Source organism: Chrysochloris asiatica, unplaced genomic scaffold, assembly GCF_000296735.1.
Source record: "Chrysochloris asiatica unplaced genomic scaffold, ChrAsi1.0 scaffold00072, whole genome shotgun sequence".
Lineage (NCBI taxonomy): Eukaryota > Metazoa > Chordata > Mammalia > Afrosoricida > Chrysochloridae > Chrysochloris > Chrysochloris asiatica.
Genome location: NW_006408590.1, coordinates 8,477,821 through 8,490,229, shown reverse-complemented (window position 1 = coordinate 8,490,229; position 12,409 = coordinate 8,477,821). Strand labels below are relative to the sequence as shown.

General features: G+C 38.9%; 1 protein-coding gene across 1 annotated transcript in view; it reads left to right on the top strand.

Moving 5' to 3' along the window:
- The window catches only part of CCDC73 (coiled-coil domain containing 73), a 173,584-nt gene that overhangs the window by 22,599 nt on the left and 138,576 nt on the right, over nt 1-12,409 (top strand). The window contains 1 exon segment of the mRNA XM_006864869.1: nt 7,771-7,842. Coding sequence (XP_006864931.1) covers nt 7,771-7,842 — 72 coding nt within the window.

Sequence of the window (12,409 nt, the reverse complement as noted above, 5' to 3'; positions counted from 1 at the left end):
GGTTGCAACAGTACATCGATAGAGAGCTGCCAAAAATTCAAGCTGTATTCAGAAGAGGATATAGAACTAGGGATAGAATTGCTGATGTCAGATGGATCTTGGTTGAAAGCAGACAATAACAGAAAGATGTTTACTTGTGTTTTAATGACTATACAAAGGCATTTGACTACGTGAATCATAACAAACTGGATAACATTTTGTTGCAAAGAGATTATATTCCAGAACAATAAATTGTGCTTATGAGTAACCTATACATAGACCAAGAAGCAGTTGCTAGAATAAAATTAGGAAATATTGAATGCCTTAAAGTCAGGAAAGATGTGTGCCAGCATTGTGTTCTTTCACCATGCTTATTTAATTTGTTTGCAGACCAGTGATCCAAGAAACTGAATTATATGCAGAAGAATGTGGCATGAGGACTGGAGGAAGACTCATTAACAATTTGCAATATGCAGATGATAGAACCTTGCTTGGTGGAAGTGAAGCAGACTTAAAATACTTACTAATGAAAGACTGTAGCCTTCAGTATGGATTGTACTTAGTATAAAGAAAAAAGAAGTCCTCACCACTGGACCAATAAATAATATCATGATAAATGGAGAAAAGATTGAAGGTATCAAAGACTTCATTTTGGTTGAATCCACAATTAACATTCATGGAAGAAGCAGTCAAGAAATCAAATGAATTATTGCATTAGGCAAATCTGCTGCAAAAGACCTATTTAACATGTTTAAAGCACAGATGTCTTTAAAGCAACAATGTCACTTTGAGGACTAAGGTACACCTGACTCAAGTCATGGTAATTTCAGTTGCCCCATATGCATATGAAAATTGGATAATGAATAAGGAAGACTATATAAGAATTATGGTTTTGGAAAAGAATATTGTAAGTATCATGGACTTCCAGAAGAACCAACAAAGCTGTTTGGAATAAGTATAACCAGAATGCTCCTTAGAAGCAAGGATGATGAGACTTCTCTCATTCTCTGGACAGATCCCCAATGAGCAGGATTGACACAGTGGCAGCAACAAACATAACAATTGTGTGGATGATGCTGGACTGGCCAGTGTTTCATTACGTTGTGCATAGGGTCACTAAGAGTCAGAACCAACTTGACAGCACCTGACAATAACAGCAATGGTCAATGATCACAAACATTTCTTCATATGTTGGCTGCCTGAATGTCATCTTTGGTAAAGTGTCTTTTCATGTCATCTGCTTATTTTTAAAGTAGCTACTTGTCTTTTTTTGTTGTTGAGGTATTGAAATTTTCTATACATTTTAGAGATTAGTTCGTTGTCTCCTATGTCACTGCCATTTTTTTCCCCCCATCTGTGGGGTTTCTTTTTACTTTTTTGATGAAATCTTTTGATGCACTGAAGTGTCTAATTTTTAGGAGGCCCTGGTCATCTAGTTTGTAAATGACTGTTTCTTGTTTGTCTTTGGACCTCCCAATGGGTTACTTCAGAGTTTATCTTTTATAATCCTCCTAGCTCTATTCACCTGCTAATTTTACTTTATGCTTGTTAGTATAGTGCTGGTAGGTGATGGGGGAAGAGAAGTATTCTCTGTTCTTATTAAGCCTCAGTGTTAGGTGTACCTGGATCTAGGGTGTGAGGATTTTACAAGTGTTTCTGACCCTTTTTCAGATTAGTGGTAGATTTAGTATGCATTCTGCCCCCAATGGTAGAACTAGTTGTTTCTTTGTAGCTACAGTGACTTTCCACAGTGTTCAGAAGCTATATAGTTTTTATTAGTTTTCCTTTTATAGATTAAGAGTTTTGCTCTGTATGGTTGATATGAAAGAAAGGTTTTCTGAGTCGAGTTTTATTTTTGATTTTTTATAACATCTTATTGTGTTTTCAGTATAAGTCTACATAGCAATTTCAGTTCTCATTTAACAATTTCTACACAAGTACAGCGACATTGGTTTTCATTCTTCACAATGTGTGAACATTCTAATCATTTCCATTCTGGTTGTTTATTTTCCATTAATCTAGTGTCCCTGCCACCTTACATTCTTATTTTTGTTATAAAATAGTAGGTTATTTTTTAAAGGAGCATGATTCTTACAGATAATATTCATTATTATTATTATTATTGTGTTATTTAGCTATAAGGTGAGCACAGAGCTCAAGGTTTGAAGAGTATCTCAGGGTAATAGTCTCAGGAGTCCTTCAGTCTCAACCAGTTCAGTAAGTCTGGGTGTTTTTTTTTTTTTTAGGAATTTGAAGTTGTGTTCCACATTTTTATCCCATTCTATCAGGGACCATTTATTGAGCCCTGATTATAATAGTTGCTAGTGATAGCTTGACACCATCTAGTTCTTCTGATCTCAAGGTAGATGAAGCTATGGTTTGTGTGGACTACTTGTCCTGTAGACTAATTTCTTCTTTGAGTCTTTGGTTTCCTTTTTTCTCTTTTGCTCCAGATGAGTAGAGACTAATAATTGTATCTTAGATGACCACTTGTAAGCTTTTAAGACCCTAGATACTACTCACCAAACTGGATTTAGACCATAACATTCTGATTTATATTATGCCAATTGACCAAGCTGGACAGTGAGTAAGGAAGACCGTAGAAGAATTGATGCCTTTGAATTATGGTGTTGGAGGAGAATACTAAAAGTGCCATGGGCTGCCAAAAGAACTAATAGGTCTGTTTTGGAAGAGTGCAGCCAGAGTGCTCCTTGGAGGCCAAGATGGCCAAACTTCTTCTCTCATACTTTGGACATATTGTCAGGAGGGAACAGTCGCTAGAGAAGGATATCATGTTTGGTAAGATGGAGGGTCAGAGAAAAAGAGGAAGACACCCAGCGAGATGGATTGGCCAGTTGGCGACATCGATGGACTCAAGTGTGGCAACAGTAGTGAAGTTGGCCCAGGATCGGATACTGTTTTGTTCTGCTGTGCATATGGTCGCTATGAGTCGGTTCCGACTCGATGGCACCTATCAACAACAACAATTGAACAAGATTTCCCATGAGACTATGGTCTTAATCTTTCAAACCTAGAAATTCAGTCCCATGAGGTTTTTGGTTAAATATACATACATATATGTATATATCTATATTTACACTCACATATATATGCATATGGAATCTTGGAGTGGCACTGTAGGATAAGCACTGGACTGCTAACCTCAAGGCTGACAATTAAAACACACCAGCTGCTCCTTGGAAACCCGATACAGTGTCGATATGAGTTGGAACTGACTTGACAGCACTTAATAACAACAACACAGACAGATATGTATTTGTCCGTGTTGTTGTTAGGTGCTGTTCAGTCAGTATGACTCATAGTGACTCTATGTACAACAGAACAAAACACTGCAAGGTCCTGCGCCATTCTCACAATCATTGTTACGCTTGAACCCATTGCTGCTGCCACTGTGCCAGTCCATCTCATTGATGGTCTTCCTCTTTTTGCTGACCTTCCACTTTACAAAGCATGATGTCATCCTCCAGGGACTGGTCCCTGCTGATAATATGTCTGAAGTATGAGAAATGAAGTCTCACCATCCTGACTTCTAAGGAGCATTCTGGCTGTCCTTCTTCCAATGCAGATTTGTTTGTTCTTCTTGCAGTCAGTGGTAATTCTAATCTTCTTCTCTAACACCGTAACTCAAATGCATCCATTCTTCTATAGTCTTCCTTATTCATTGTCCAACTTTCACATGAATATGAGGCTATTGAAAATGCATTGGCTTGCTTCAGGTGCACTTTAGTCCTCAGACTGACATCTTTGCTCTTGAACACGTTAAAGAGGTCTTGTACAGCAGATTTGCTCAATGCAATACATCGTTATATTTCTTGTCTGTTGCTTCCATGAGTGTTGATAGTAGATTGCAATAAAATCAAGTCTTTGACAACTTCAATCTTTTCTCCATTTGTCATGATGTTATTTATTGGTTCCGTGGTGAGGACTTTTGTTTTCTTTACATTGAGGTGCAACCTATACTGAAGGCTGTGGTCTTGATCTTCATGAGTAAGTATTTTAAGGCCTCTTCACTTTCAGCAAGCAATGCTGTATCATCTGCATATTGCAGGTTGGTTATGAGTCTTCCTCTAATCCTGATGCCAAGTTCCTCTTCATATAATCTATTTTATTGGATTATTTGCTTAGCATACAGATTGAATATGCATGGTGAAAAAGAAAACACTGGCCTATATTTGTTGTTGTTGTTAAGTGCTGTTGAGTCTCATAGATACTCTATATAGGGTTTCCAAGGAGAGGTGGTGAGCCTGAACTTCTGACCTAGCAGTTAAAACCAACGTTGTAGTCCAGCACATTAACCAGCAATGCCACAACAGGAGTCTTTACATGCATTTTTGGTTGTGTTTGCTGTTGTTTCAAAATTATATAGAACATAGTAATTACCAACAGGTCCTTTTTTTATTTTTTGTCTTTAACAAACAAAGTTATTCTCTCACAGTTGGAGAGGTTAGAAGCCTGAATCCAGGACACCTGCTCTAGAAAAAGGTCCTTGTCTCCTTTCAGCATCTTTAGGCCCAGAATTCCTTGGCGATCTATAAGTGTCTTGTCATCAATCTTTTCCTGGATCTAGGTCCTTCACAGAGCAGGGACCCCAGATCTAAAGGATGCATTCCACTCTTGGTTCTTCTTTCTCAGTGGTAGTAGGTCGCTTCTCTCTGCTCATGTCACTCTCCTCTTATATCTTGTAAGGTAAAAGGAGTTTCATACTACACTCCTACATCAGGATTGTAGTAGGATTAAGAGCATTGTATTCCACCCTTTGATTCCTGGTATAGGTAGCACTGTAGGATCAGCACTAGCATGCAAACCACAAGGTCAGCAATTCAAATCCACCAGCTGCTCCTCAGAAACCCTATATAGGGTCGCTATGTCAGAACTGACTCAACAGCACTTACCAACAATAACAACACATTCCACCCTTAATTCTCTTATTGGTTTATCATATCAGACCACCTCATGTGCCAGCCAAGCTGACACATTTTTTGGGGGTGGGGGTAGGGGCGGGGGTGGGTGGGGACACAGTTCAATTCATGTATTTGTCATTTGTAAAACATTTTTACCCCATCATATCATCCCCAAAGTCTTCCAAGTCCAAATTCCAACCTGTGAGTCTGTAACACAAGTTAATCTGCTTGCAAAGTTCAATGGTAGCACAGACTATAAGGTAGACATTTCCATTACAAATGAGAGCAGTTAGAGGGATGGAGGGGATAACTGGCACTAAGCAAGTTGAAAACCCAGCAGAACAATTTGTACTAGTTCTCAAGTCTTGAAAATAATGCTCTGTTCCCTGAGACTATTTAGACAACCTCCAGATTCTGGGTGTTATGGTTAGAGGATTTTTGGTAGAGGCCTTCCAGGCCCACTGGAATGCCAACTTTGTTCCCTTGGCTTCGGACAGCCCCATTCTGGTAGTCCATGTGAGTGATGACCCCACACCCTCAGCATTAGAAAGCCCCGTTCTTCTGTCTCCTCAGTCATAGCAGCTTTTCCTCCTCAGCTTTGAGAAGAGACCCCATCTTATCGGCAGCCCCATACTCTAGAACTGAGTTGGTGAAGAAGCCGACTCCTTGAAACATTAAGAAATGTGACCCCACCCTTAAAACCCTAAAAGTCATGGTTCTACTTACTCTTTGAGAACTCAGAGGTCATGGTCCTACCTTTTGAGACTGAGGTAGCTCTGCTTGCTTCCTGGGTTCCTTGATCTCTAGAAGAGGTCATTCTGGTCTATTGCTCTGCTTGAGCAAATGTTGCAAAGTTCTTTAGCTCAGAGGCACTGCACTTTCCACTGGTAAGTCTTGGCCAGAAGGTGATCAGCTTTCTCACTTCACTGACAAGTGCCCAGAAACACCCACTGTGCCAGGATACTTCCTCATGAACACACTCAACTCTCTTGCTCAGTGGGTTGACTTCTGTGCTGTCTTGTGTTGGTCTCCTTGTTCTGCTGCTGCAGTTTCTCTGGTGCTGCTTCTTTTCATCTGTGCTATCTTCAGTGTTACAGTTCTTCTCACTTCCTTCCATTGTCCTATCAGAATCGTCCTTGACATCTACAATTCCAACAGTCTCTTCCAGGCAATCTAGGCTTACATTGCTAGGCAGCTTAGTACTCCTTCAGTCTCTGCTCATCATCCAGCTCCAAAACCACTTCCACACTCTGGGTATCTGCTAGAGCAGCTCTCCACTCTCCTGACACCAAATTCTTTCTTAGTTATCAAGCACTGCACTGCTGCAACAGGAGTACCACAAGTGGATGGCCTTAGCAAACAGGAATTTATTCTCTCACAGTTTGGGAGACTAGAAGTTTGGGAGGCATTTGCTCTGGGAAAATGTCCTTGTCTTCTTTCAGCATCTGCAAATCCAGCATTCCCTGGAGATCTGTATGTGTCTTAGCACAATCTTTTCCTGTATCTAAGAACTTCACAGTGCAGGGACCTCAGATCCAAAGGACATACTCCATCCCTGGCTCTTCTTTCTTGGTGGTAGTAGATTCATGCAGATGTGTACTTTTTAGGGATGTAGTTTACCTTTGTCAAGCTGTGTACACTTCAACTTCATTGAGTAATAATAGGGTAAAAAAATTTTAAAACCTTGTTATTGTGAATTGAATGAAAGTTTACAGAGGAAATCATGAGTTTTGCATTCAATAAATTGGACACTTTGTTCAACTCAAGGATTACAATTCCCTCAATGTAACATCACTTACCTCACTTCCTCCCTGTGTTTCTTATTTCCTTTCCTTTTTCTTTCTTAACCCTTAGGTAAATGCTGCCCTTTTCATCTCAGATGGTTGACTATTCTATAATTTTGTTGCTTGACTGAAAATTGAGCCATGGGTGTGAGTTCAGTTCCAGACCTGAAGGGTGACTAAGAGCCATAGTCTCATGGTTCCAAGAGTCTCTATTTGACCAGTAAGCCTGGTCTGGGTAGAGGTCTAATAGTAGCTGTTGATACCTTTTCCCAGCTGCAGCACTAGTGTCCTCAGCTATGATTTTTGTTGCCTTTCCCCCTGAAGATTAAAACTTTTATTCTGGAGGAGAAAAAGGAAGATAGTCTGCAGTTGCTTTTCCCATCCTTAGCCAGTAATAATGGGGTAAAAGTCTCAGGATTCTTCCTGATCTTCCTTGTAGGCATGTGGCTGGTTTCCTAGAAGAAAAGCCTAGTGGAGGGAGGGTACAAACCTCACTATGCCTGAAGCCTCCAGGGGCTTCTTATTTTTACTCTATCCCACACTATGCATTTAGCAGTTTATTAAGGATTTCTAGATGAATCTTGCTGACACATGGCACTCAGTGGCGTATTCATCAGGTAAGCAAGCAAATACTTGGGTGTTGTTTCTCCCCGAAGATACCTGTTTCAATTCAGATTTAAAGTTGTTTGATCTGTGACCTCATTTCTCAAATGGGTTCAAAGAAAGTTATTAATGTGTCATTCTAATTTTGTCTACCTTTTTGTTTTTCCTTGTAATGGTAGAGGGATGCTCTTTAAACTTCTCTAGAAAGAGCTGGTGAAGTCCCTGGGCAGTGTACCAATTAAACACTTGACTGCTATCCAGGTTGATGGTTTGAACCCACCCACAAGTGCCCTAGAAGACAAGTCTAGCAATTTGCTTTTGAAAGGTCACAGTCTTGGAAACCCTATGGAGCAGTTAACTCTGCACACACGGGGTCACCAGGAGTCTGAATTGACTTGACAGCAGCCAACAGTGAGAAAGAACTGAAACTGTAAGTCTCAAAGTCTGAATTTTCATATAATTTTTCTTTAATTTTTAACTAGGAAGCAGAAACTCAATATGAAGAGCAAATTGGTAAAGTTATTGTGGAGATACAAGACCTTAAGTGGCAAAAGGTCAGTACTTTTTTCCTCTTTAGATCATCATTTTTAGCATTTATTTAGAAACATCTTCTAACCCTTATTGAAAAGTAAAATGTTCAATTGCCTAAACATATTAGGGAATTAATTACATTATCCAAAGAAAACAACAGTTTACTCTTAAAACCTGCTTCAAGATTTTCATGTTGTTATCCTAAACTATTATCACAAAATTTGCTTTATCCCAATCAATGATCTACCTTAAAAAAATCTGCCTTAAGCTACTTGGTTATGTACATACACATCAACAGACATGGAAAAGTTAGCTCTGATGCTTTGCGTCTTAAAAAATATCCTCATTCCCCTGTAACACACAGAATATTTCTCAGATGTGAACTGGTTCATTGTAGTTTTCAGAGTTATCTTCAGTGTTAACACTATCAAAAGGCCAGGAAGAATTTTTATTCTCTGTGTTCTTGAATCCCAAATGCTACAAGTGTGTATAAAGTTAAGTTAAAATTTTCTTGAGATAATTTCCTGATGGGATGGCAGTCTAGGTATGACAGAGTGAAAACTATCTGCCTGTTCAGCTAGGAGACGTGAATCCAAAGATTGATTTCTTGGAGTTTAACTACTGTGGTAGTACTCAAAAGTACCTGGTAGGATTATTTCCAACATGGTTTCCAGGGCATTTTATTTTCTTTCTGGGATCATTTTTAGAAGATGCAATCTCTGCGTTTTAGGTCATATAAAGGAAAAACAACTTATACTAGTTTTCAATGAAACTAAGAAGCTTATTGTATCAGACCCTGGGAGTACTTTGCCAGGTTTGTGTGGAGTAAGAAAATGTTTAGAATCAGAAGAGATATAGATAGCTAAGTTAGTAGGGAAACCTCTAACACTTTTATATAGTGAAAACTGATGACTGTAGGAAAGTGTGGAGTTCATAATCTTGGCTATGGAAGTTCAAGTGTGTCAAATTTAATATACCATTGGTCCTCTCTACTTGCTCTCAATATTGAAAATGATTAGGGCAATAAGTAATTGAGATTTTGCAAAATTCTCTGTTAATAGTCCCAGTAAAATGAAAGCTGTTACTGGAATTCCTTAGGTTGATGACACAAAATCAAGTAAACATTTTTTTCTACTTTCAGAGCTGTAGCTCTCTGGCAAGACAAAGTTTCAGTCTATCCTGAGAAGAATGCTGAGAACACATTCAGATCCCAAAGCAGGGAAAATATTAGGAAGTCTATTTGAAGTTCAAAGTGATCCTGAGGCTTGGGTTTCTGAGAATAACAGTTTTACCAGGATTGTATTGTCCTGGTCATAAATCCGAGGCACACTGGAGATATCCTCAGCAATCATAGTAAAAAATTCCCCTCCTATGCTAATTGAGTATTGTGTTTAATTGCTTTCTCTGATGGGCAGTTTTGTGTGAAATTTTTAGTTTCATTGAGGCCCTCTGGTGCCACCAAGTGTCCATCCTGAAAGGCAAATGATTACTTAGTAATTTATAGCCATATTTTTTCCTTACATATTATTTTTCAGACTTTGGAGCCAAATTTTGGCATTCCAAAATAGCCTTTATGAATCTCTCCAAAGATTTGACCCTGGAAGGAACTGAATGAAGGCTTTCTGTCATCATGATCAGCTAGGGCATGTCCTTTCACCTTCATGTTATCCATTTCAGTGTGACTTTATGATAGCCACCTTCTTAGGAAGCATTTTTGTTGTTGTTAAGTGCTGTCGAGTCAATTCTGACCCATAGCGACCCTGTACAGGGTTTATGAGGCTGGCTGTAAATCTTGTGGAAGCAGAAAGCCTCATCTTTCTCCCGTGGAACCGCTGGTAGTTTCAAACTGCTGACCTTGAGATTAGCAGCCCAATTCGTAACCATTACTTTAAAACTGTTAACTGTTGTTAACTGAGATACCTACTGAGGTAAGAAATCCTGAATGTTTCTACAGTACCAAAATCATGGATTTCTAAAGATATACCTGCTGTCAGTGTATTATATTAACTCTTAAGTTCGGTGCCATTGAGTCGGTTTCATTGAGCAGCCCTCTGCACAACAAAACAAAACACTGCCTGGTCCTGCACCACCTTCACAATGGTTGTTATATTTGACCCCATTGTTGCTGCCACTGTGTCACTCCAATTCATTGGGGGTCTTCCTCTTTTTTGTTGATTCTCCACTTTACCAAGCATGATATCGTTCTCCAGGGACTGGCCCCACCTGACCACATGTCCAAAGTATAAGTGATGAAGTCTCACCATCCTCGCTTCTTAGTAATACTCTGGCTGTACTTCCTCCAAGAGAGATTTCTGGCAGTCTATGGTATTTTCATTATTCTTCACCACCATAATTGAAATGCATCAGCTTTCCTTATTCATTGTCCAACTTTCATATGCATATGAAGTGATTGAAAATACCATGGCTTGAGTCAGGCCTACCTTACTACTCAAACTGATCTCTTTGCTTTTTAACACCTTTAAGAGATCTTTTGCAGCAAATTTGCCTAATGCAATAAGTTTGATTTCTTGACTGTGCTTCCATGAGTGTTAATTGTGAATTCAAAACAAAATGAAGTCTTTGACAACTTCAAACTTTTCTCCATTTATCATGATGTTATTTTTAGGTTCAAAGTTGATAATTTTCTTTTTTACACTGAGGTGCAATCCTTACTGAAGGTTGTGATCTTTGATTTTTATCAGTAAATATTTAAAGTTCTTTGCTTCTAGCAACAAGGCTGTATCACCTGCATATTGCAGGCTGTTAATAAGTCTTCCTCCAGTCCTGATGCTACATTCTTCTTCCTTTAATCCAATTTATTAGATTATTTGCTTCAGCATACAAATTGAATAAATATGGTGAAGGGATACAACCCTGATGCACACTTTTCCTGATTTTAAACCATTCAGTATTCCCTTGTTCTGTTCTAACAACTGCCTCTTTGTCAGTGTACAGGTTCCTTATGAGCACAATGAAACGTTCTAGAATTCCTATTATTCTCAATGTTATGAATAGTTTGTTATGATTTACAAAGTTGAATCTCTTTGCATAGTCAATAAAGCACAACTAAATATCTTTCTGGTTTTGAAAGAGGTTTACCCTGTTGGGCTGGCTTTTCTTGCCTTAATGTCTCCAAGGCAAACAGCTTGCTTGATATTGTCACAGCCAAACAGTCTGCTTCCCACCCCTCCCCACCACTATTCTACCCCCCTTACTGATCTTTCTTTCAGGAAGTACCTTCATCTGCTGTTCCTCTAGACATTCTAGGTTGGTCTGCATGTCTCTTCAGGTGGAAATGTCCCACCTCTGAAGTTTCAGAGTGGAGCTCAGGATTTCACCTAAGGTTCAATATTCCATAAAGACTAACAAGAAGCCTACATTCTAGTACCCTTTTAGATAATCCAGTCAATTATGAACTGAAGGTGGGCTTATAAGCTTTCTGTAATCGTATTTCCCAATATTCCTTTCTATACCACTTAAATGTCTATATTCCAATAGTAGGCAGGGGAAACCAGTATCCATAGACCAGTCAAACACCTTAACATTATTTCTCTTCCTTTACGCATTCAGACTGTGTCTCGATCCCTAGATCATAAAGCACTGTGCTGTGCATACATCACAATCTATCTCTATCCCATTTAGCCCATATATACTTCCATATGTCTTCCCCTATCGTTCCCATTCATCTGTTCCTTCCTCTTCTTGTACATTGCCCTCCCTCTTCTTGTGCATTATCTCCCCCTTTATATTGCCTTCCCCATCATCTGATCCATTATGCATCTATCCCTTAACCTGTAAGTTACTGTCCCCTCCCTCCCATTCCTGACAACCATCGAAGTTTTATTCTTTTTGTATGGAAATCTTTTCTTAAGTTTTTATAATATTGGTTTTATGTAATATTTGTCCTTTTGTGCCTGACTAATTTCACTCAGCATTATGTTTTCAAGGTTCATCCATGTTATGAGGTATTTTGCAACGTCATCGTTATTCTTCAAGGTAGTATAGTTTCCAATTGTTTACAAAATTTGTTTATCCATTCTTCCATCAATGGGCACTTGGGTAGTCTCCAGGTTTTTGCTATTGTGAATAGTGTTACGATGAACATTGGTGTGCATATATTTACTCACATTCTGGCTCACATTTCTTGTGAATATATACCAAGTAGAGGGATTGCTGGATCATAATGTGTTTCTATTTCCAACTTTCTGAGAAATCGCCATACCATTTTCCCAAAGTAGTTGAACTGTTTTCCAGTCCCAACAGCAATGTAGGAGGGTCTCAGTGTCTCTTCACCAGCATTTGTTGTCCTCTGCTGTTTTCAACTTCACTGTTGCTGCTGGTGGGAGATGATAGCTCATTGTTGTTCTGATTTTCATCTCTTTAATGGCTCGTGATCATGAACATTTCTTCATATGTTTGTTGGCTGCCTAGATGTCTTACTTGGTGATGTATCTGTTCATGTGCTGTGCCCATTTATTTGTCTTTCTTATAGAAGTGTTGTAGTTTCCTATATATTGTAGAGATTAGTTCCTTGTCTGATATGCTGTTGCAAAAAAAAAAAAATTTTCCCAGTCTGTGGGCTCCTATTTT